The 26,080-nt window shown below is 42.9% G+C and overlaps 1 protein-coding gene across 4 annotated transcripts in view; it reads left to right on the top strand.

Annotated features, from left to right (window-relative positions):
- The window catches only part of PDE10A (phosphodiesterase 10A), a 581,099-nt gene that overhangs the window by 510,875 nt on the left and 44,144 nt on the right, over positions 1 to 26,080 (top strand). For all 4 annotated transcript variants that reach the window (XM_042253703.2, XM_012183244.5, XM_042253702.2 and 1 more), the window contains 6 exons: positions 2,027 to 2,077; positions 5,781 to 5,839; positions 7,759 to 7,810; positions 16,448 to 16,590; positions 18,850 to 18,942; positions 21,775 to 21,961. In XM_042253703.2, the coding sequence (XP_042109637.1) occupies positions 2,027 to 2,077; positions 5,781 to 5,839; positions 7,759 to 7,810; positions 16,448 to 16,590; positions 18,850 to 18,942; positions 21,775 to 21,961 (585 nt within the window). The remainder of the gene's footprint in view (positions 1 to 2,026; positions 2,078 to 5,780; positions 5,840 to 7,758; positions 7,811 to 16,447; positions 16,591 to 18,849; positions 18,943 to 21,774; positions 21,962 to 26,080) is intronic.

Raw genomic sequence — 26,080 nt, 5'->3', positions numbered from 1 at the left:
TGAGCTCTGCCTGGGGGGGGGGGGTCTTAGCTGTACCCAGTTCATCGAAGGTGCTTATGGATACTGTTCAGTTAAAGAATGAATAGTATTTAAAACCTGGACTTGTTTAAAAATACTTTGATATCAATAGTAATGATTTTTAGAAACTTTTTTTTTTTTTTGCAGTGATAATGATGTAAAAATATAGTAATTTATTGCAGTCAGGATCCATTTTGACAATAAACGTAAAATACCATGTTGTTAATCAAATTAAGCAATAGTGTGGCTTTGGAGGGTTTTCACATTCTGGTTGACTTTGTGTCTCCTTAGAGATTTCCTCTTCGAGTGTGTCCTGAATAAATACTCCAGTGTTAGAAACATTTGGGAAACATCCCTAGTGGCTCAGGGGTAAAGAACGTGCCTGCCAGGGTAGGAGACACGGGTTCGATCCCTGGGTCGGGAAGATCCCCTGGAGAAGGAAATGGCAGCCCCCTCCAGTATTCTTGGCTGGAGAATCCCATGGAGAGAGGAGCCTGGAGGCTACAGCTCCACGGGGTCACAAAGGGTCGGACACAACCTAGCAACTAAACAACAGTCACACCACCACCAGCGTCTGTTCACATTCCTCGAATGGGAACGGCTCAGTGACACTAACACCAAGGAGTTCTGTGACCTCTCTGTTGCCCGCGATGCTCGTCCAGGCCCCTGGGTGGCTGGCTCCCTGTCCTCTCACCGAGATGACCGTCCGCCACTCCAGCCCCTTCGCTCCCTGCCGCCTCGCCGGGTCCTTGCGCACGGCTGGCCCCTCTCCAGCAGATCCCGCACCTCGATTCCCCCTCTGCTCCGACTTCTCTGTCCCCACCCGGCCGCTGCCTCCAGGAGCGTGCTCTGATGTCACCCGCTCAGGGTGGCATCTTCCCTGAGCCCTGCACGCAAACTCGAGTAGCACCTGCTCTCTAACAACAGCACTGGACCCCAGCTACTGCTGCTGCTAAGTCGCTTCAGGCGTGTCCGACTCTGTGCGACCCCATAGATGGCAGCCCACCAGGCTCCCCCGTCCCTGGGATTCTCCGGTCAAGAACACTGGAGTGGGTTGCCATTTCCTTCTCCAATCTGGGCCCCAGCAGGCACCCAGGAATACTCGTTAGATGAACAGAAAAAAGAAAAAGAAATAGGGTAGCTAGTAGTTTGAGCACGTGTCAGCCAAGTTTGGGAAACATTTCCTCATTTTTAAAGTGGTCACAAACAACTGATTTGAGTCAGTCCCAATGAGGTGGATGAAACTGGAGCCTGTTACACAGAGTGAAGTAAGCCAGAAAGAGAGAGACAGATACGGTCTAGTAACACATGTTCGTGGGATTTAGAAAGATGGTAACGACGAGCCAGCATGTTGGGCAGCGCGGGAGACACAGATGTGAAGAGACCTTTGGGCTCAGTGGGAAGAGGCGAGGGGGGATGGTTTGAGAGGATAGCACTGAAACAGGTACATTCCCGTGTGTGAAGCAGATGCATGACGCCGGGCACCCAAAGGTGCTCTGGGACAGCCCAGAGGGGTGAGGTGGGGAGGGGGAGGGAGGTGGGAGGGGAGTTCGGGATGTACACATGTACCCCTGTGGCTGGTTCATGTTGCTGTCTGGCAGAAACCATCACAGAACTGTAAAGTAATTAACCTCCAATTAAAATTAATTTAAAAAAAAAAAGAAGGAAAGAAAATGGTCACTAGAAGCCTTTCTAATAGTGATTTTGTTGAAGCGAAAAATAATTATTTTATGATAAGCTCATTGGATGACAGTGCTCTTAATCAATTTATCTTCCTTTTTATCCCAAATTAAGAGGAACAAGAGAGCATTACACCCAATCACAAAGAGGTGGGAAATAGAGAAATTTTGTAAGAAAAGAGAAATTTTGCATGCATTGGATAGTTCGGGTTTTCGGAACGTTCGAAGACACGATGACCGCACCAAACTTAAGCTGGTGGCCTCTGTTGGGATGTCTGCGTGTGGCTGAGGAAAGCTCGCGTCACACTCTTCCTTTTTGTGTTTTTCAGGTCGCGACAGCAAACCTCGCCTGGGCCTCAGTAGCGATACACCAGGTGCAGGTGCGTGCTGGCGCTGCTTTCCAGGCCATCCTGAGGGAAGGGGCACGTGGCACACGCCGCGGGAGGCAGCGGGCGGGCAGCTAGCCACCCAGAGCTTGCATCGTGGATAGTAAATGTTTTCCTGTGTTCTGAAATGTGTGATCTGGTCACTTATATTTACTGACTCCCTGCCTTAAACGTCTTCCAACCAATTCTCTTCTATAGTTAAACAGGGTGTTGAATCATTTGCATTTCCTCTCTTGGTCCTTGTTTTCCACTGAAAGCCCAGGAATGATATCCTACTGGCAGTCACGTTGATGTTTCTACGATCCATTTCCTAAACTAAAGCATCCACTAAACTTAGTGGCATATGAAAACAATAATCATAAATTTAAGTTCCTAGATTCTCTTGAAAATGTGATCTAATTTAAAAGTCACAAACTGCATAGAGTTTCCCTGACAACTAGACTCTTAAGTTCAGGAACATGGCAGCAATAAAATTCTGTTTTGTGTCTTCCACTGTTTCTTGTTTTAAGTCCATTTCAGCAAACTCAGATTGGTGAGGAACTCTGATAAGGAGAAAATGTGTGTGTATCTGTGTGTGTGTCTTCATACATCAGTTCAGTCACTCAGTCATGTTTGACTCTTTGCAACCCCATGGACTGCAGCACGCCAGGCCTCCCTGTCCATCACCAACTCCCTGGGCTTGCTCAAACTCATGTCCATCGAGTCGGTGATGCCATCCAACCATCTCATCCTCTGTCATCCCCTTCTTCTCCTGCCTTCAATCTTTCCCAGCATCAGGGTCTTTTCAAATGAGTCAGTTCTTTGCATCAGGTGGCTAAAGTATAGGAGTTTCAGCTTCGTCAGTCCTTCCAATAAATATTCAAGACTGATTTCCTTTAGAATGAACTGGTTGGATCTCCTTGCAGTCCAAGGGAATCTCAAGAGTCTTTTCCAACACCACAGTTCAAAAACATCAATTCTCTGCTGCTCAGCTTTCTTTATAATCCAACTCTTACATCCATACATGACCACTGGAAAAACCACAGCTTTGACTAGATGAACCTTTGTTGGCAAAGTAATGTCTCTGCTCATATATATATATATATATATATATATATACAAAACAAATAAAATATATAAAGCATATATATATATATATATATGGATAATGGTATGAGAATCAAGGACTTCCTGGATCTGACAGTACTGAACGTAGGTGGGATATATGCTCAGGAACATATAAGCACGGCAAAGACTGATAGAGTTTTGCCAAGAGAATGCCCTGGTCATAGCAAACACCCTCTTCCAACATCACAGGAGAAGACTCTACACATGGACATCACCAGATGGTCCACACCGAAATCAGATTGATTATATTATTTGCAGCCAAAGATGGAGAAGCTCTATACAGTCAACAGTAACAAGACCGGGAGCTTACTGTGGCACAGATCTTGAACTCCTTATTGCCAAATTCAGACTTAAATGGACAAAAGTAGGGAAAACCACTAGACCATTCAGGTATAACCTAAGTCAAATCCCTTATGATTATACAGTGGAAGTGAGAAATAGATTTAAGGGCCTAGATCTGATAGATAGAGTGCCTGATGAACTATGGATGGAGGTTCATGACACTGTACAGGAGACAGGGATCAAGACCATCCCCATGGAAAAGAAATGCAAAAAAGCAAAATGGCTGTCTGAGGAGGCCTTACAAATAGCTGTGAAAAGAAGAGAAGCAAAAGGCAAAGGAGAAAAGGAAAGATACAAGCATCTGAATGCAGAGTTCCAAACAATAGCAAGAAGAGATAAGAAAGCCTTCTTCAGTGATCAATGCAAAGAAATAGAGGAAAACAACAGAATGGGAAAGACTAGAGATCTCTTCAAGAAAATTAGAGACACCAAGGGAACATTTCATGCAAAGATGGGCTCGATAAGGGACAGAAATGGTATGGACCTAACAGAAGCAGAAGGTATTAAGAAGAGGTGGCAAGAATACACAGAAGAACTGTACAAAAAAGATCTTCACGACCCAGATAATCATGATGGTGTGATCACTCACCTAGAGCCAGACATCCTGGAATGTGAAGGCAAGTGGGCCTTAGAAAGCATCACTATGAACAAAGCTAGTAGAGGTGATGGGATTCCAATTGAGCTCTTTCAAATCCTGGAAGATGATGCTGTGAAAGTGCTGCATTCAATATGCCAGCAAATTTGGAAAACTCAGCAGTGGCCACAGGACTGGAAAAGGTCAGTTTTCATTCCAATCCCAAAGAAAGGCAATGCCAAAGAATGCTCAAACTACTGCACAATTGCACTCATCTCACACGCTAGTAAAGTAATGCTCAAAATTCTCCAAGCCAGGCTTCAGCAATACGTGAACTGTGAACTTCCAGATGTTCAAGATTGATTTAGAAAAGGCAGAGGAACCAGAGATCAAATTGCGAACATCCGCTGGATCATCAAAAAAGCAAGAGATTTAAAAAAAAAACACTATTTCTGCTTTATTGACTAAGCCAAAGCCTTTGACTGTGTGGATCACAATAAACTGTGGAAAATTCTAAAAGAGATGGGAATACCAGACCACCTAACCTGCCTCTTAAGAAACCTGTATGCAGGCCAGGAAGCAACAGTTAGAACTGGACATGGAACAACAGACTGGTTCCAAATAGGAAAAGGAGTATGTAAGGCTGTATATTGTCACCCTGCTTATTTAACTTCTATGCAGAGTCCATCATGAGAAACGCTGGACTGGAAGAAGCACAAGCTGGAATCAGGATTGCCGGGAGAAATATCAATCACCTCACATATGCAGATGACACCACCCTTATGGCAGAAAGTGAAGAGGAACTAAAAAGCCTTTTGATGAAAGTGAAAAAAGAGAGTGCAAAAGTTGGCTGAAAGCTCAACATTCAGAAAACGAAGATCATGGCATCTGGTCCCATCACTTCATGGGAAATAGATGGGAAACAGTGGAAACAGTGTCAGACTTTATTTTTGGGGGCTCCAGAATCACTGGAGATGGTGACTGCAGCCATGAAATTAAAAGACGCTTACTCCTTGGAAGAAAAGTTATGACCAACCTAGATAGCGTATTCAAAAGCAGAGACGTTACTTTGCCAACAGAGGTACGTCTAGGCAAGGCTATGGTTTTTCCAGTGGTCATGTACGGAGGTGAGAGTTGTATTGTGAAGAAGGCTGAGTGCCGAAGAATTGATGCTTTTGAACTGTGGTGTTGGAGAAGACTCTTGAGAGTCCCTTGGACTGCAAGGAGATTCAACCAGTCCATTCTGAAGATCAACCCTGGGATTTCTTTGGAGGGAATGATGCTAAAGCTGAAACTCCAGTACTTTGGCCACCTCATGCAAAGAGTTGACTCATTGGAAAAGACTCTGATGCTGGGAGGAATTGGGGGCAGGAGGAGAAGGGGACGACCAAGGATGAGATGGCTGGATGGCATCACGGACTCGATGGATGTGAGTCTGAGTGAACTCCAGGAGTTGGTGATGGACAGGGAGGCCTGGCGTGCTGCGATTCATGGGGTCACAAAGAGTCAGACATGACTGAGCTACTGAACTGAACTGAACAATTTTTAAAAATCCTTGAAGTAGTGATTGTGTTATGCCTTTTTAAATGAATAAGGTAAATAATATTCTGGAATTTTCATTCCTAAAATAAACAAAAATCCCTCAAAATTAATAGCCACTGTTTTGTATGGCAGGTATGCAGAGGTCTTGCCAAACAGACTGAACTGAATGACTTTCTACTCGATGTATCAAAGTAAGTGTTCATTTCTAGGGATGTGGTAAGCTCTAACTGGTCAACAGTTTAGATCAGGTGCCAGCCCTCACCATGACAGACTGCTGTCCACTGCAGTCACTAGCAGAAGATCAGTGTTTATCAGGCACGTGACCCGGTAAGTGTGGTCCAGCATGTTTGCGATTAGAGAGTTTCCTTCTCATCCCCATTCACTTCACAAGTAAAGGATCAAAGATGTATATGTGATCGTCTTAATTTGCAGTTCAGCATATTTGTAAACGACTCACTAGAAGGTGTTAGGGACTGTACAGAGAGATGCCCTGCCTGTTTCTGTTTCCGTAGGAGAGAATTGACAGCAGTAGAAGGAGGTGGGGTGTTGTAGTTTATCATTTTCCAGAAGTCCTCTCTGGCCTTTGCTGTGAACTTCAGTAAATTAAAACATGCTATTAACATTATCGTTTCAGTTTTCCCATGTGTAGTGGCTCAGGTGCCATTCTCAAAAAGATGCTGCCCTTCCCCGGAGTTTAACCTAGGAAAAGTCTCTTAGGCTGGCAGTGGAAGCAAGCACAGATGTTTATTAAATGTCAGATCCACACCAGGTTTGCTTGCTGTAGGGAAGGTCATGTATTCATATCTCTCTGACCGTCTGCTCAGTGGCTGAGATCTGAAAACGTCCCAGGATGTGCTAGCTTCAGGGCCTCACCCCACGACAGGTTATTAACTCAAGGAGCACTCCGCAGCAGCTCTGACGCTGTTCCCCTGACGTGTCCCTAGCTTACTCATCACCAAGTCCCGTAATCCCCTCACTTGTGATTTTGAAATTGCATCTTTGTGTTTTGAAATACTAAATTAGGGAAGTTTGGGTTGGAGGGCGTGCTCTTTTGATTCCCTCAGCCAACTATCAATATCTTCTCTGAGACAGAATGAAACAGTATGTCTGGACACCAGATGTGACTGTTTCAGAGACACCTGGGAAGGGAAGCCGTGTTTGGCCTCTTGCTAGCCTATCTGAACACTTGGCAAGCCTCCCAAAGCCCAGTTAAAACCCTCATGTGACACCTTAAATCTCTTCCCCAGGGGGAAACTCATTTTCTTCAACCTGTTCCTTACAGGATATTCCTCAGTAGATGCTGTAACTAAGCATATCAACAGCTTCAAGTCAGATGACTTCTCTTCTTGAAAAGGGCATTGTTAATTGCTATAAGTTATCTTAATCCTGCATACATGGCTAAATTCTCACAGACCTAAACTGAGAGCAGTACCTCGCCAACAGTCTGTGTTAAGAGTATTTGCTACCTATTCCCTGTAACACATGCCTACTGATTTATCTGTTTCTCCACTCTACGTTTTAATATACGTGCCATGTGCCCCACAGATATTTACTTGCAGTTCATAATGATGAATCTGTATTTACTTGCGTAGAGTTGTCAGGTCCTATCATTGCTTGTATTCTGATATTTCTTCTCAAATGAATTTCCCTGCTTTTTTTAAAAAATACAGTTAAACTACATTCTAGCTTTTGGGATTTTCAGTGATTATTTATATTTTTATCTTATTAATGATATTTAGCAAATTTAAATATTTTTATTTTATATCAAAGTTATTAGTGAGATGTTAAATTTGATGTACCAGTTTTATTTCTTCATCGTTTTAGTTAAATGCTACAAACTTTTTCTCTACCTTGAATACTTGCTGATAAAATAATTACTGAAGGCGATCTCTGGAATTAGAGCCCTTATACTAAAGTCAATGGTAAACTTTCGTTTACCTCTTAAAAATAATATTATTGGTTGTTTCCCCAAAAGGAAAAGAGTTAAACAACATATACCTTTCTGTTTTTTTTATTTAAATGTAGACAAAATTGGGAAATGTATTCAAAGTTTAATATGTTCTGTGTTCTAACAACATTGCTTAAAGATTTTACCTTTCTTTTTTTTCAGAACGTATTTTGATAACATAGTTGCAATAGATTCTCTACTTGAACACATAATGGTAGGTTGCCTTCTGTTGTAAAAATTATTTTGTTTAACCTTTGGTCATGTCCTAATATGGGCTTCCCTTGTGCTCAGGTGGTAAGGAATCTGCCTGAAATGCAGAAGACCCAGGTTCTATACCTAGGTTGGGAAGATCCTCTGGAGAAAGAAATGGCTACCCACTCCCAGTATTCTTGCCTGGAGAATCCTGTGGATAGAGGAGCCTGGATAGAGTTGCAAAGAGTCAGACACGACTGAGTGACTAACACTACTCTTAGGTGTCTTAATATATGATGGAGCATTTTAATGTACAAGACATACATGCTGTTTTAAATATGATGAAAGTGATCTGGAGGCATCACCTTGATTGATCTGTCACTTCCGTTAATTTTGGAGGGGTTATGGATAATGTTTTGAAAAATATCAGAGTTTTCCATTATTTAATGGAGAGCTAATTTGAAAAAGCATTTAATCTCTTTTTCTTTGTTCAGAATACCTTTTGCATGTAGGTTTTATTAGGCATTTCCGATGATTCTTCCTAAAACCCTGAGTTTCATTCCACTTAGTTTTGGTCTAAGTTATTTCCCTCTTCCAGAAGACTCACGGGCTAGAACTGAAGGCTCCAGGAAGTAGAGTTTGGTTTCCCCACATGAAGTGTTGCTGCTTTAGTGCTGGGAGAGGGTCCGCTGAGGGCGGGCTCAGGGTGCTGGAGGTGGTGTGCATGTGGGCACGAGCGTGCCAGGCAGGCTTGCTTGGGACCATCTATGCCTTGTTGTGTGTTTTGATAAGTGTTCTTTCTCCTTCCCGTTTTCCTGGTCTTTCTCGAGACATAGTGATCCTGCGCAACAAGGCTTCCTTTCATCCCCAGGTTTCAGGGTGCGCAGTGATCTGTTTCGCTGATGTCATGGCAGGTCAGGTATGAGTGTGCCCTGCGCAGCGTCAGAGCATTTCCTGAGGGTCATGTAGGGGTCACTGCCTTCAGCACATTGTCCCTGTAAGTGGTTACACTGATGATTTGACAGTTGACCCTTGAGCTGCATGAGTTTGAACAGGCCCACTTACACGTGGACTTTTTTCAGTAGTTAAACACTGCAGTGAGACTCCATCCGGAGCTGTGGAGTCTGTAGATGTGGGACTGTGAGTACGGACGAACCGCATATGTGGGGGGCGGTAGAGGCTAAATGTGGGTTTTTTATTGGGTGGGCAGTGCTCAAGGGTCAGCTTTGTTTGGACAGAAAAAGAAAGTAACTGATTGCATAGTAAAAAGAAAAATAGCCTCTTTGGTTATGACAAAATTTAAGGAATTTATAAAGCAATGAAAAGTGTTTAAGAAGACATAAAAATATATAACATGAACTGACATATAGCTTGTACCAGGAGTACAAGAAATGCCATTGGCCAGTTCTTGTATTCTTAATGTTACGTTAGAAAACAGTTTTATTGAGATATAATTCATGTACAATACAGTTAATCCATTTAAAGTGCTTAATTCAGTGGTCTTTACCATATTCTCAGATAGCTGCAACCATCGCCAGTGAATTTTAGAGCATTTCATTACTTCAGAAAGAAACTTCCAAGGATTTTAGATGCCACCTGTCTGTTCCCCATCCCCTGAACCCCCCAGCCTGCAGTAACTACTGATTTACTTTCTCTTCTGTGGATTTCACCTAAATCCCACATAAAAGGAATCCTGTACTATGTGGCCTTTCCTGCCTGGCTTCTTTCACTTAGCATAATGTTTTCAAAGTTCATGCGTGTTGTAGTATGTGTGATTACTTCATTCCTTTTGGTAGGCAACTAATATTCTAGTGTGTGAATATGCATACCGCCATTTTTTAATCCATTCATCAGCTGGTGGACATTTGAATTTGTTTCCAAAAAAATTGTTAATATCTTTTCACTTTCCTGATAGCGTGAAGTACTAACATTTTTAATTTTCGTGGAGTCTAATTTATCTTTTTGCTTTGGTTGCTCACACTTGTGTCATATCTAAGAATCCACTGCCAAATCAGATACCATGAAAACTTACTCCAATATTCTCTTCTAAGAGTTTTGTAGCGTTAGCTTCTACGTTTAGTTAGGGTACTCACTTACGTTAGTTCATTTTTGTTCATGGTGTAAGAACATGTCCAGTTTCCTTCTTTTGCAGGTAGCTATCCAATTTTACCAGCAGCATTTGTTGAAAAGACTCTTATTTTCCCTTTAAACGCAGTTTTCCTGGAATCAGTTGAGCGTGCTCACACTGTTTTCTTCTTAGGGTCTCTGTTCTATTCAGTTGACCTATATGTCCAGCTTAATGACAGTACCATCTCGTCTTGATTACTGTTGCTTTATAGCAAGTTTTGAAGTCAGCAAGTGTGAATTCCTCCAAATGTGTTCTTCATATTCATTTCTCTTTTGGCTATTTTGAGTCCCTTGCAATTCCATGTAAATTTTAGAAACCAGCTTGTCAATTTCTACAAATAGGTCATATGGGTTTCTGATAGGGATTTTGTTGACTGTACATCAATTTGGGGAATATTGCCTTCTTGATAATATGAAGTCTTCCAGTACAGGAACAAGGGCGTTTTCCATTTATTTAAATTTTTCTTAATTTTTTCAACACTATTCTGTAATTTTCAGAGTACAAGCATTGCCGTTATTTTGGAAACGTTATTTCTAGATGTTTTATCTTTTAATGCTGTTAGGCAGGAGACCTGGGTTCAATCCCTGGGTCAGGAAGATCCCCTGGAGAAGGGAATGGCTACCCACTCCAGTATGCTCGCCTGGAGAATCCCATGTACAGAGTAGCCTATCGGGCTACAGTCCATGGGGTCACAGAGAATCAGACATGACTGAGTAGCTAACACTGTCACATAAAGTTACTCCCAGATGTGTATCTTTACTGCTGTTTCATGCTATTATTAATGTGTTCTTAATTTTATTTTCAGATGTTTCATTGAGAATTTATGGAAGTAAACTTGCTTTTTCTGCCTTGATCCCCTATCCTACAGTCTTGATGAGCTCATTATTTCTGGCAGTTTCCTGGTGGGTTCTTCAGTGTCCTATGTCATCCACAGCTACTGACAGTTGTGGCTCCTCCGCCCTAATCTGCAACCTTTCCCCCTGTTGCCTACTTGTCCTGGCTAGGTCCCCCAGGGCAGCACTGAACTAGGGGGTGGGGAGTGTGGGTGTCCTGCGCCCATTCTGCAGTCTTTCACAGGTAACTGTGTGGGTTAGTTGTGGACTGCTCATAGGCAGCCTTTATCAGGGTGAGGCCATCTCCTTCTAGTCCTAGCTTTCAGTGTCTTAAATCATGATGGGATGTTGGGTATTGTCCTCATTTATTTTCTCTGCCTTTATTAAGATGACCATGTGTTTATTTAAATTTTTGTCTTATTGATCTATAGTGTATTATCCAGAGTGGTTTTTGGATGTTATATGAACCCAGCATTCCTGTGATGTATCCCTCTTCACCATGGAGTGTGACTTACATCGGAATTACCTTGAATTTCGTAAAATCTTAAGTAGAGTTGATATGTTTAGTGTATGGAGTCTTATGCAACAGCATTGTCTTATTTTCAATTTAAAAAAAAATCTCTCTTGATTGAATGTACTGACTTTGATCCCCCATATTTGGTACGTTGTTTTTTTCAGTTTACAACCTTGGATTTTCAAGAAAGATCATTTATAGTGATAAGTGAGAGTGGTGGTTCAGTTTCCCCAGTGTTTACACTATGTCTTGCTTCTTTTCTACTGAGTTTGCTAGGCCCTGAGAATACTGTGGAGTGGACCAGTGAGAGTGAAGATATTGTAGTTTCTTTAATGTCCATGCTTCTCATGTGTCCTTGCTGTGTATAACTATTGAAGGTCCCCCAGTAGATACTGTTTATTATCTTAAAAATGTTTTCCTTCTGTTCCTTTCTTTGAGTTTATACCCAATTGGGTGTCAAACATTATCAAATTTTGTAAGTCATTATTAAAATTATGTAATTTTTCTTCCTTTAATCAATTAGAATCGGGAACTATATTAATTTATCACTTAGTGTTAAATGACTCTTGCATTCCTGGAATTATTGATCCCTGTGTGGTGGGGGTTTCCCTGGTGGCTCAGACAATAAAGTGTCTGCCTGCACTGTGGCAGACTTGGGTGCAATCCCTGGGTTGGGATGATCCCTTGGAGAAGGCAATGGCACCCCACTCCAGTACTCTCGCCTGGGAAATCCCATGGACAGAGGAGCCTGGTAGGCTGCAGTCCATGGGGTCGCAGAGAGTGAGACACGACTGAGCAACTTCACTTTCACTTTTCATGTAGCTGTAGTCTTTACTCCTGAATTGGTTGCTATTATTTTTCTGACTTTTTCATCTACATGCATAAGTAAGATTGCTTAATGGCTGTCTTTTTTGCCTGTACTTAAATTCTCTTCCTCATCTATAATTCAATTAATGGATATTTTCTCCCTCTCCCTCTCTCATATCAGACTTGCCTTGAGCTTGCTTGTCAGTCTCGACTCTCTGGTGTAAGGCGAAAGACATCACTACCTAACTCACAATAGCCTGAGAGAATCAAGGGGAAGTTTCTTAGCTTGTATCACCCTGGAGAGACCTGAAGGTTCAGAATCCTGTGATTGCTGGGCCTGGGGGCTCAAGTGACATCTTCAGGACAGGAATGGGCTGTTCTGGCTCTGTGCAGCTTACCTCTGTATAGGCCTTGTCCTCTGGAGGCTTCACTAACCCTAAGAACAGCAAACTCCTATTCCCTCCTGTTTGGCCTTCTAATCTTATGTATTTTTTTGACACAACCAGATATTTTCAGTCTTTTTAATTAACTTTTTTATATGACAGCTGTAATTTCATAGATAACATTTACTAACGAAATGTGCAGTTTAATTATAGCTTTAGTAGTTTCTTTGCTCGTCAATTTTGCTTACGCTCCAGGTCGTCCTATGCTTTCTTGAATTTATCTATTAATTTTTTCTTGAGCTCATCTCCTTTTCCAAAATAGTTCAAAAGTAGTAATTTTCTGAGTACTTTGTGCTTCTGAAATATCTTCATTTTGCCTCATGTCTGAATGTTAGCCTGATCTGGTAAAGAATTTTAAGTTTAAAATGTTTTCCTCAGAAATTTGAAGATATATTTCCACTGAATTTGAAATCCTCTATTGCTGTCAAGAATTATTTCCACTTATAAGTAAACCTGTGTTTGTATGTAAGAGAGAGAAGGTGTGTGGGAGATAGGCTGGCGTTTATGATGACCTTGTGGCTCAGTTGGTAAAGAATCCACCTGCAATGCGGGAGACCACAGTTTGATTCCTGGGTTGGGAAGATCCGCAGGAGAAGGGATAGGCTACCCACTCCAGTAATCTTTGGTCTCCCTGTGGCTCAGCTGGTAAAGAATCTGCCCGCAATGTGGGAGACCTGGGTTCGATCCCTGGGTTGGGAAGATCCCCTGGAGAAGGAAAAAGCTGCCCACTCCAGTATTCTGGCCTGGAGAATTCCATGGACTGCATAGTCCTTGGGGTCTCGAAGAGTTGGACACAACTGAGCAACTTTCACTTTTCACTTTCTGAGGCTTGGGTTACCAAAATATGCCTAGGATTTCTTTATTAATTCATTTCCAGCTTCTGAGTATCATTACAAACTGAAAGCTTAATATTCAGGGAGAATTTTTAAAATAAATGTATATTTAGAGTGACTTATCTTAAAGCAGAAGTTTTTCCTACTGCTTGTAATTGTTTTCAGTTGATTTTCTTGATTTTCCAACATATTCAGTAACACCACCTAACATTAGAACCATTGCCTTTTACCTGCTAGTGGTTTAGTCGCTCAGTCGTGTCCGACTCTTGCGACCCCGTGGACTGTGGTCTGCCAGGCTCTTCTGTCCATGGGATTCTCCAGGCGAGAATACTGGAGTGGCTGCCATTTCCTTTTTCAGTCTTTCACCTAATTGTGTATTAATAATTATGATAACATATCTTTGTCTTGTGCATAACTTTAATGTCTTAATGTTAATAGGATGACTCTGATATTGTATTACTTTCTATGATGTAGACTATAATTTTCACACACTATTAGGGTGTCTGTGTATGCTGATATATGTATGCATACATATATATTTTTCTTCTACAAAATTTCTATTTTAAAAAATTTTATCATAAATACTGAATTTTGTTACATATATTTTCTGATAGCCATGATAATAGTCATGTGATTTTTCTCCTTTTTTTTTTATTGCTTTATGAGCTATAATAATAGACTTTCCAATACTGGAAGTTGTGAGTGAAGTATAATTTTAAATTACTGAAAATTTAAAAATATTATCCTCAAGTGTGACTTGCTGATATTTTTATTATAGTTTTTCTTCTCTTTCCAAGATAAATTGTCTGTGATTTTCTTTTTTATAGTATCTTCGTCAGTTTTCAGTATCAGTGACATAGCAAGGGTTGTAAGAGTAACTAGAGAGGTTTTGTTTTGTCTGAAGTTGGATGTGTGTGTTGGTTGCTTAGTTGTGTCTGACTCTTTGCAGCCCCGTGGACTATAGTCCACCAGGCTCCTCGGTCCATGGGATTTCCCAGACAAAAGTACTGGAGTGGGTTGCCATTTCCTTCTCCAGGGGATCTTCCTGACCCAGGCATCTGTCTGAACTTACACTAGTTTAAATTAGATGAGACTTTATTTTTGAAAATTATTTAATGATTTATATTTGAAATTATTTGGGCCTGATGCCTTTTATGAGGATAATTTTTTTTTTACAGTATTTCAGTCATCGGTTTATTCTAATCTCATTCAGATATTTCTCTCCCAAATTCATTTTCTAGAAAGTTGTCCATTTCATCCAGATGTTTACAACTATTAACATGAATATGTGCCAGAGTATTAGGCAACTGACATGACCGCTAAGGGTGCAGATTTCACCGTATATGATTTACCAGTTCAGGGTCATTATTATCATTTAACAGTTCAAGACCTCCTGAGCTTGCTAACAGTGCAGTCCCACCGCTTCCTTCCTTCCTATATGTTGCTCCTCCTTCTCAAGTGTTTATTGAGAGTTGTTGGGTTGTAGAGATATCTGGTATGTTCTGACCTGAGGGCTGGCAAATTTATTATGAAGGGCCAATAGTAAAGCTTTATGCTTCTTGGGCCATAGTCTCCTACAGCTATTCCAGGCTTCTGATACAGCAGCTGTGAACCACTCATAAAGCGTGGTTCTGTCCCAGTGAACCTTTGTTTGCAAGCGGGGTGAGTTTAGATGGCCTGTGGACGTTAGCTGACCTTTCTGTAAGCCTGATTCTGGACATTTGGGATACTGTGGAGGAAAGGAAGCAGTTCTACTGCCCTGGAACTCATGAGTCAGCTAGTGGAGGAGAGAAGTCCCCTGGGAGTTGGCACTCACGATGCCCAGGGTACTTGGTTCACGGTGCATAAGGAACATCCAGTGTTTGCTGGGTGAGTGAGTACAGCTGCTGACAACAGGGAAGACAAAGACGAAAGACGAGGAGGAACAGGTCCCTAAACCACTCTGATTTCTTTCTATGAAATCTCTAAGGTATTTTTACATGAGATCATGTATTTTTCCTCTGGCCACAAGGTGGCCTAGGAACCTTTTGCATAGACTTTGTAATGGTTCTTCTCGGAGCAGTCATTTCATGTCTGTCATCTACAGGGTTGAAGTTGCCAGAATTCTGAACATATGTAAATACAGCTTTTGTGACATTGCTGTAATCCCAGCCCACTGGGGACAGTGAGAAGTGTTAGGCATTAGAGAAATACTCATTGAAAGGAATTGATGGACAAATGAATGGCTATATTAATACACAGTTTTCCATTCAGAAAGAGGAAAGCGTACTTGTTTCAAGAGCTTAGGCCATGGCGGCAGCTTGTGTGAGTTCCCATGCCAGATCCACCTTCTACGAGCCGTGTGGTAGTAGACAAGTCGCCTCTCCGTGCCTCGGGTCTTCTGGCGTGCAAACGGTTATTGTGAGGGTTAAGTGAACTAGTGCACATAAGTACTGAAAAACTGGCACGTAGTAAACGCTACTTGTTGCACATTATTGTTAGTGTAATAAATAAAGTGCTGCTGCTGCTGCTACTGCTACTGCTAAGTTGCTTCAGTCGTGTCCAACTCTGTGCGACCCCAGAGACAGCAGCCCACCAGGCTCCCCCATCCCTGGGATTCTCCACTGTCCCTGGGATTCTGCGGCTAATGTAAATATGAGCACTTGGAGTCTCATTAGAGGTTGTATTTCATATTTTTTTTACAACTGGTGTTTCATAAACACCCACCATTGGAATAGATGCTGACCTTCGAGCTGGCCTTCGAGCTGACTGAGACTCAGACGAGGGCACCAGGGAGGCCTGGGAGGTTCCGGAAGAGGAGCCAGGGTGGCAGGCTTTTGGGGAATGAGGCCGGTTCCTGCCCCCAACCCCTGGGGATGCTGTACTGCTCCCGCCCCTGGCACCACAGCCCGGATGCAGAGCAGCGGCTGGTGTCCGCCCCGTGGCCAGTGACATAGGCTTAGTTTCGTCCTCGCATGCCTGTATTTATCTAATCATAATGCTCACTTCCCGCCCTGTTCCAGTCTAGAACAGCCGCAGTTCATGTTTATTTCTGATAACGTTTACCTGCAACCTCTTTGCACCTCTCACCGGCTGACTCTCGTTTTCTCGTTTGTCTGTAGATATATGCAAAAAACCTGGTGAATGCCGACCGTTGTGCCCTTTTCCAGGTGGACCATAAGAACCAGGAGTTATATTCAGACCTTTTTGATATTGGAGAGGAAAAGGAAGGGAAGCCCGTCTTCAAGAAGACCAAGGAGATCAGGTACAGCGCGCAGGAGCGTGTGGTCGCCTTGGCGGCAGCCGGGCAGGTGCTCCGTCACCCACGTGTCTGTGCCTCTTCACAGGCGTGCTGACAGCACTTGTCATACTGTGATATCATTCCCACCAGGACCCGCCTCCTGAAGGTAGTGCTTCTGGGCATGACATTGCAGTGCCAGCGAAACCGCGCCTAGGAAGCTTTAGCGTCACTCCTGGAAATGCCGTCTTCCGGAGGCGGTCCTTTTGGAAATCATGTTGGAAAAACTTACTAGTGCTCCCAGGTAGGTAAAGGTGCGCCCCGCCTGGGGTCTGCAGGGCCTCCCGTGTCTAGAAGCAGGTCCGCTTAGACAATTTTGTCCCCTCCCCCTCGCCACCCAGAGAGCTGTCTGCAAGTCCGGACTGCAGTGAAACTGACCCGGTATATTTCCTAACTTCAACACATTATCCTGCAACCCAACAGCCGGTTTAACCGATTGCAGCGCACTCTTGTGCTGCGTCTTAAAGCTAGAGCGTTCTTGGATCTGCCAGTGGCCACAGCTGTCACTTACGTGAGCAGGACGGCCTTTGGCTGGTGGCTGAGTCCTGCCACCACCGGGCACCTACAAGGAGCACGCCACAGAGCTAGTTCGCGTCAAGCTGAGCGCTCAGAAGCTTTTTTAGACATTCGCATTTCTTCTGTTTTACACATGTATACAACGTTTAACTACTTTTCCACAAGGTACTCTAAGGTACCGTGGTAGTTGCAACATTCCGAGTGAGATGCTGTCCCTTATTAATAGGACCGGCTCTTCATCTGGGCTGTCTGTCTGCACACAGGAAGCCTGGAATGTGCCCACACTGACGCCCGCCACGGGGTGCTTCCCCTTATGTGCTCCCGGGATGCTAGGATTCCACACTCACAGAACGCTGCCTGCAGGCACCATTTAGGTTTCTGTAAAATAAAATTTCGTTTGTTTAGAGCTCAGTAGATTCGTCTGGATATAGTCATTTAGGTAGAGTCACTTCTCCTGCTGAAGGTTTGAGAGCTCCTCACCAGGGCCAGCATTGGTCTCCTTTTGAAGACATTAGCTTGGAGCCTGCACTTCCAAGCACAGAGAGAACAGGGAGCAGGGTGTGGTTGGCTGTAACTCTCTGGCTGACCAGTCAATGCCAGCCATTTACCTAAGGGCATGCCGCTCAGTTATGTTTCCACTGATCGGACATAGAGACCACACTGAGCTACCCTCAGACCGAGAAAATCAAGAATAAACTGTGAAACGGGCTCTGTTACTCTGCTCAAGGCCGTCTGGTTTGTTGTGTTCATGTTGCTCAAAGCACAAGAAAACGGGGGCAAAGACAGCCTTGCGGTTTACCTAATACAATGCTGGGTTCACTTGTTGGTCTTTTAAGAAAAGTTGATTCTCTTTGGTGTCAATTCTCTTTTGAATTTTCCTTAGGGAAATCAATGGGGTGGAGCTTTATTTCAAGAATGATAATTTTCTATAATGTTGAAAATGTATATTTTTCAGCTAATGAAATATGCAACTATTGTGATTACAGATATCTTAACTATGTTTTGAATGAGAGTGTGTATTATTGTAATATTATAATAAAACTATTTATAAATATGAGAATATATTTCTGTATAAAAGAAAATACTGATATTAGATATCAAAATATATCCAATACAATAATGCCTGTATTTTGACTGTTTTTAAACTTAACGAATTAGAGAAGTGAAGATACCAGCAGTCGTAAACTGTGTTATTTTGGCAGTTACATTGCAGAGACCTTAAAATTGAGGTCCTCTGTCTCATGATCATATAACCTGTGGGTCTGGTTGTATCTGTGGTGGAAAGGGTACTGGTGTTGACCTGCATTCTTGTTTTCGCTGTGCCACTCATATTTTAAGTATATGGGCAAGTTACTGAACCCATATGGGTCTCAGCTCACAGGAAGAATTATTTTAAAACACTCGTGTTGAAACATGTTGTAAATTATAAGGTATTTTGCAAATCTAAAGGATTATTATTGGTCAGTGCAGGAGAAGGCTAGTTAATTTTTCAGTTTCAGTTTGTGATTCAGCATAATTTAATGCATTATGAATTATGTCTTGTAAGATCTTTAAGTGATTACCATGCAGTGTTTTTGAGCTTCACCTTTATACCTTTTGTAGTAAAACAAGCATTTAAAGTAGCAGTCTGCCTTACTCAGTGTTTGCTGGCAGTGACGCATCTCAAGTTTTTCTGCAACATCTGTGTGCTCCTGTCTTCTGTGTGTGCAGGTTTTCCATCGAGAAGGGGATCGCTGGCCAAGTGGCAAGGACCGGGGAGGTTCTGAACATCCCAGACGCCTACGCAGACCCGCGCTTCAACAGGTGAGGCGGCCTCCTGTGCTCCAGCCCTCCTCCTTTCCCGTCCAGCTCAGCTGAAGCCTCTGCGGTAGGGCCCCAGCTCTCCGCGCCCCAGCTCAGTCAGTTTTTCCTCTTTGATGCTGTTATGCTTTCTTTGAACCAACTTATTATCAGTAGTCAGTGTTTTCATTCTTTATAAAAAATGATGGATTCGAAACCATTGATTGTCTCCAGCTGTACATACGTGTCTGCAGAGCTGCTTCGCTCGTGAAAGACTTTGTGACCCCATGGACTGCAGCCCACCAGGCTCCTCTGTCTATGGCATTCTCCAGACAAGAATACTAGAGTGGGCTGCCATGCCCTCCTCCAGGGGATCTTCCCAACCCAGGGACTGAACCTGCATCTCTTAGGTCTCCTGCATGGCAGGCGGATTCTTTACTACTAAGGCCACCTGGGAAGCCCCTATCTCCAGCTACAGGAGTTTAAAATGTTTTAAGGAAAACTAAAAATCAAGAGTTTAAATTTATAAATTTTTTTCATTATAGTGTCATCATTTTGTCCTAGGCATATCCTTTAGCAAACCGTTTATCTTCAAAGGCTGTAACACATGGTGATAAAAGTACCTATTTTAAATCCTGGCTCTGTCCTCTGTCACCTTTAGAACATCCCGAAGTGAGTGACTGAATCTGTCACAGCCTCAGTTGTTTTCTCATCTTTAAAGTGGGCACAGTAATACCTATTTTGTAGGTTTTTAAAAAATTTTTTAATTAGAAAAAATATTCAGAAAAGGCCTGGCAACTTCACATGACACAAAGTAGGAACTCAATCAGTTGCAGACGTTATTGGATATTAAGATTGCTAATAAATTTTTGTTTGTTTTGAGTTACTTTGGAGAACTAGAAACCAGTTTATGTAATTTGATTTAAAAAACTTTCGAAATTGAAAGTCTCAAGGTTGATGCCCTGAAAGTTGAAGGTAATGGTTCACCTGTTTTGACGGCAGTGTTCTGTACATTCACGACCGGGTTTCCTTTAGGGGACAGTTAAATAGCATAAGCAATGGGAAGTTTTTCAGGTGTTTGATTAATGTCTTATTGCATAACTTTTATATAAACAGAGCTGTATCCTGGTAACATATTTTTTCAATAAATTGAGTGTGCTGAAAATCTCAATTTTTGTCTTAAAAAAGCCAACCTGTCGTTTTCGTACGTAAATATTGAAAATACTTATATATCCACATATAAAAGCTTTTTAAATAACATGAAAAAGAAAGCAACAGATTGTGAGAACAATTTGCAAAATATATATCTGGCAAAATATTTGTATCTAGTATATATATATTTTTAAAAACTTCCAAGATAACCCAATTTAATAAATAGGACACAAGATTTTAACAGATGCTTCACAAAATAAGATCGACGAATGGCCATTAAACAGATGAAAGATAAATTTAGTTGACTATGAAATCCTGTTACATACAAGCTTGAATGGTTTAAATTTTTTAAAAAGTGATGCTAGCAAGCATTGGCAAGAATATGGAGAAACGTGGATGCTCATACCTTGCAGGTGGGAGTTTATGTTTGCACAACCACCTCGGAGAATAGATTCACAGTGTCTTATAAAGTTCGGCACACACAGCCCTCGTTCAGCTCCACTTCTGGGTAACGCTCCAAGAAAAACAGCACCTGTCCACACAAAGATTTGTAGACAAATCTTGAGGGCAGCATTATTCATAATTGCCCCAAACTGGCAATTAACAAATAATGTCCGTTAACTGGTGAAGATATATCTAAAATGTGATGTACCGGTACCATGAGCTTCTGCAGCGGCTCAGTGGTAGAGAATCTGCCTGTCAGTGCAGGAGACGCAGGTTGGATCCTAGGGTCGGAAAGATTCCCTGGAGAAGTGAATGGGTATCCACTCCAGTATTCTTCCCTGGGAAGTCCCACGGAGAGAGGGGCCTGGAGGGTTATAATCCACGAGGTCACAAAGAGTCGGACATGACTGAGAGGCTGAACACACACACACACACATATCCACACCATAGAATACACTCAGCAAACAAAAGGGCTGAGCTGCTGATAGTGCAACACGGGCGAATCTCAAAACCATCACTCTAGGTGAGAGAAACCCATCAGAAGGCTACCGACTAACTCATAGCCTGTAGTCGTAAAATTGCTCCTGTGGAATGACTCCTATTTTCAAAAACTATTTTGAAACTATTTCCTCTAAATCGGGAGTCAGCAAATCTCTTCTTTGAAGAATCAGACAATAGGTATTTTTGGCTTTGTCAGCCACAGCATCTGCGTCACAGCTCTGTTGTGGGGCAGTGGGAATCCGTCAAGGAATGGTGTGGCTGTGTCCCATGTATATTGCTTACAAAACTGGAGGGCGCCGGTTTGTACAGTCTGTAGATGGCTGCTCCCTGCTCTAAATTGTTATGGTAAGAAGTCCCATTTAAGTTTGTTCAGCAAGTTTACAGCGCTCATAAACCTGGCCAAGTGCAAACAAACAGGTCATTTTTACCGAATGTATTAGACTTTTCTCTAAATCCACAGTTGGCATGTACTTTGTGACGTGGGATGCTTCTCATTAGAACCAGATGAGAAGCTGAACACCTCCTGGAGATGGTTCTGAAAAACTCTCTTGAAAGCAGAACTGGGTTAGAATATGTTCAAAAAGGTTTTATTAAAAACCACGTGCATGTGTCTCCACTGTCTTTGAGTTTAGAAGCTAACAGTTCCATTGCAGTGAAGTGTGGGAGAAGCGGGACTGGGCTGAGTGTGCGATGGCACGTGGCTTACTCTCTCCTGCCTGTGCTGTCTCTTGTGCTGCCGTGCCCCCGCCGCGGGCGCAGAGAGGTGGACTTGTACACAGGCTACACGACCCGCAACATTCTCTGCATGCCGATCGTCAGCCGCGGCAGCGTCATCGGCGTGGTGCAGATGGTCAACAAGCTCAGCGGCAGCGCCTTCTCCAAGACGGACGAGAACAACTTCAAGATGTTTGCTGTCTTCTGTGCTTTAGCCTTACACTGTGCCAACGTAAGTCATGACGTTTTCACTACTTGGTATTAAATTTTATAAACTTGGAAAGTGGTTTTTTCCCCCCCATTTCCTTTATAAACCCCAAAGAGTGATTCCTGGTTATGCATATCTTAGGAAATACCTTAAAATTCCTTGGAAGGAAAAAAAGAAAAAAAACAACCTGATTTTTGCATTTATTTTAAGGTGTGAGTTTGATAGAAAGAAAAATGAGGTGAATGTGTAAGGTTTCCCTTCCCTGATAACTACTGATGTAGTTTCGGATGTAATCTACCGATGTAGACAAGGTTATCCAAACCCGAAGAGGTTGTCATTCGTGCTGCGCTTGAGACTCTGGTGCAAAAAAAAAAAAAAAAAAAAAAGAGAGAGAGAGAGTAATAACTCGAGTCTTAACACCAAGAAGGAAAGTTTCCTCTGCAAGGAAAAGGGAGGCAACCACTCCACGTGTCTATCGGGTGCTGTGTGCAGGCGTGCTTAGTCGCTCAGTCGTGTCTGACTCTTTGAGACCCCACAGACTGCAGCCCGCCAGGCTCCTCTGTGCATGGCTTTCTCCAGGCAGGAATACCGGAGTGGGTTGCCATGCCCTCCTCCAGGGGATCTTCTCCACCCAGGCTTCGAACCTGTGTCTCCTCCACTGGCAGGCAGATTCTTTATCAGTGAGCCCCCGATGATGTATTCATTTAATCTTCCCAACAGCCCAGCTCTGTGTACTGAACAGTAAGATTAGGTTCCGTTTATTTTATAAAGTCTCACTTTAAAAGAGCTGAACCTATCATCTTTCTTTTACATTTTAAATGAGTCAAACATTCAGTATTCTGTGAACTCTAGTCATCCTTCAGTGACATTACTGGAATTCTGAACTCGGAGAAGATTTTATTAACCTTTTGTAAAGCCAAATCAACATGCACGGGAATTGTCACCCTGGTAATTTAGAGAAATGTGTCTTTTTGGAAATCATAGGAGCAACCATGTGAGTAATGAAAACAGCCGAGAAGACTTGGAACAAAATGGCAAAAAATAATCGTCTGGTGATGAGGGGTGGCTGTGTACATTACACGCAGTCCTTCCTGCAGCCCCGTGCCACCTCATGGGGGCTGTGCTGTCACCCGACCCATCGGAGGCAGACTGGGGCAGCTGTCAGACACTTCCAACTTCAGACGTCTTTTATACCAGCATATCTCCCCATCAGTAAAAAGATTGACAGAATGCCTCTGTTTAGTTTTAAAGTTGCAGGAAATATAATTTCTACTGTATTCTAAATATTGACCTTTATAATTTTAAAATATATTCAGTGGAATCTAGGTATTAGAATAATTTGACATCTATTACTAGTCCACTTCCCTGAAAGAGAGCATGGAAACCCACTCCAGTATTCTTGCCTGGAGAATCCCATGGACAGAAGATCCTGGGAGGCTACAGTTCCTGGGATTGCAAAGAGTTGTACACAACTGAAGCAACTTAGCGCAATCCACTTAAAAATAGAATGAGAAACTCTTACCACTTATCATTCTTTTCTCTCTTTGAACATGTGTTTCTGTTACCCCACAAAAGTTTATTCTAATATATGTTGTACTTTAAAGTGTTTTTTAAAAAATTATAATAGTCTAAAACAAACACGTGCAAGGAGTGTTAAAAATTAACTTTGACCTGCAGTGTTATGTCATGGGCCTCCCAGGTGGCACAGTAGTAAAGAACCCGCCTGCCCGTGCAGGAGATGCAAGAGACAAGGGTTTGATTGCTGGGTGGGGAAGAGCCTCTGGAGTAGGAAGTAGCAACCTGCTCCAGTATTCTTGCCTGAAAGATTTCATGGACAGAGGAGCCAGGAGGGCTATAGTCCATGGGGTTGCAGAGTCAGACATGACTGAGCAGCTGAGTACACACTATTCAGTTTAGTTCAGTTGCTCAGTCGTGTCCAATTCTTTGCAACCCCATGAACCGCAGCACGCCAGACCTCCCTGTCCATCACCAACTCCCGGAGTTTACCCAGACTCATGCCGATCGAGTCGGTGATGCCATCCAACCATCTCATCCTCTGTCGTCCCCTTCTCCTCCTGTCTTCAATCTTTCCCAGCATCAGGGTCTTTTCCAAGGAGTCAGTTTGTGACAAATACCACAGACTGGGCGACTTAAACAACAGAAGGTTATGCTTCTGTGGTTCTGACAGCTGCAATGTAAAGGTCCGACTGCTGGCAGTTTGGTTTCTTCTAGGCCTGTGGTCTCCTGCCTTTGTGTGTCTCCGCATGGTCTTTTCTCTGTGATTGTCTGTGTTGCAGTCGCCTCTTCTTATAAGGGATTAGGGCCCGCCCTAGTGAAGTCTGTAGACCGCTTTAGTCTCTTCCCTTGGGGCTTCCCCAAGTGGCTCAATTGGTAAGGAATCTGCCTGCAATGCAGGAGACCCAGGTTCGAGCCCTGGCTAGGGAAGATGCCCTGGAGAAAGAAATGGCCACCCACTCCAGCATCTTGCCTGGAGAATTCCATGAACAGAGGAGCCAGGCAGTCCATGGTATCGCAAAGAGTCAGATACAACTGAATGATTAACTTTTTTTTTTAGCATTCAACCTAGAGTCATTCCTTATTCTGTCTTTTATGTCCTAGGCATTTTGAAGTGTATAGTGAAAGTGAAAGTCGCTTAGTCATGTCCGATTCTTTGCAACCCCATGGACTATACAGTCCATGAAATTCTCCAAGCTGAAATACTGGAGTGGGTGGCCTTTCCCTTCTCCAGGTGATCTTCTTAACCCAGGGGTGAAACCCAGGTCTCCCGTATTTCTAGCGGATTCTTTACCAGCTGAGCCACAAAGGAAGCCCAAGAATACTGGAGTGGGTAACCTATCCCTTTTCCAGTGGATCTTCCCGACCCAGGAATCGAACCAGGGTCTCCTGTACGTCAAGTGGATTCTTTACCAACTGAGCTATCAGGGAAGCCCTTTTGAAGTGTACGGACAGGTTATTTTGTAGGGTGTTTCTATTTTGGTTTTGTCTGGTATTTCCTCATGGCTCTCTCGAGGTAATCATTTCGGCGGAAACATCTCAGAAGGCTGTGTGTTCACAGTGCCAGCTGCAAGCAGGCTCTGGGAAGGAGGTGTCTGCCTGGTTTCTCCACTGAAACATCCTTCCCCCCTGTTGTCACTATTTCAGAAGAGAGTTTACACATAAGCCTGGATATTCTTTGCTGGATCTCTCTCTCTGTCTCTCTCTGCATGTCAGAACTTCCTCCTAACTCCAGAGAATTCCTTCCAGCTATTTCGTCTCCACCTTTGGGATATTGCTCTCTGAGAATGTGGCTCCCACTATTTCAGCATCAAGTTTATTTCTACTTATCACGTTTACTTTTTGGGAAGCCCTAAGAGTTGCAGATATGCCGATGACACCACCCTTATGGCAGAAAGTGAAGAGGAACTAAAAAGCCTCTTGATGAAAGTGAAACAGGAGAGTGGAAAAGTTGGCTTAAAGCTCAACATTCAGAAAACGAAGATCATGGCATCTGGTCCCATCACTTCATGGGAAATAGATGGGGAAACAGTGTCAGACTTTATTTTTCGGGGCTCCAAAATCACTGCAGATGGTGACTGCAGCCATGAAATTAAAAGATGCTTACTGCTTGGAAGAAAAGTTATGATCAACCTAGATAGCATATTCAAAAGCAGAGACATTACTTTGCCGACTAAGGTCCGTCTAGTCAAGGCTTTAAAATCACTGTCTTTTTTTTTTTTTTTTTTTAAATAACTGTTCCTCTTAAGTGATTTTTGTTGTCCTACACACCAGGACCTCTGATAGTCTCTTGGCTTGCGTTGACTCATTTCAGGAGTCTAATGACTTTTGAGATAAGCACTGTTGCTTTCCCCTGTAGAAGCTTGAGGCCCTGAGAGGGTTAAGTAAAGTGGTGTTTGCGGGGTGACAGAACTTGGGTTAAAATGCAAGCAGTTTTGTTTTTAAATTTTTAAAACTTATTTATTTAGGCCTACGGAGTCTTCATTGCTGCAGGAGGGCTTTCTCTAGGCCGGGGGCGGGGTACTCTCTAGCTGTGCGCGGGCCTCTCACTGCAGTGGCTGCGCCTGATGTGGAGCTGGGGCTCCGGGACACGCGGGCTTTGGTAGTTGCACTTCCCAGCCTGTGCTC

Source organism: Ovis aries, chromosome 8 (assembly GCF_016772045.2).
Source record: "Ovis aries strain OAR_USU_Benz2616 breed Rambouillet chromosome 8, ARS-UI_Ramb_v3.0, whole genome shotgun sequence".
NCBI classification, from domain to species: domain Eukaryota; kingdom Metazoa; phylum Chordata; class Mammalia; order Artiodactyla; family Bovidae; genus Ovis; species Ovis aries.
This window is presented reverse-complemented; position numbering and strand designations above follow the sequence as displayed.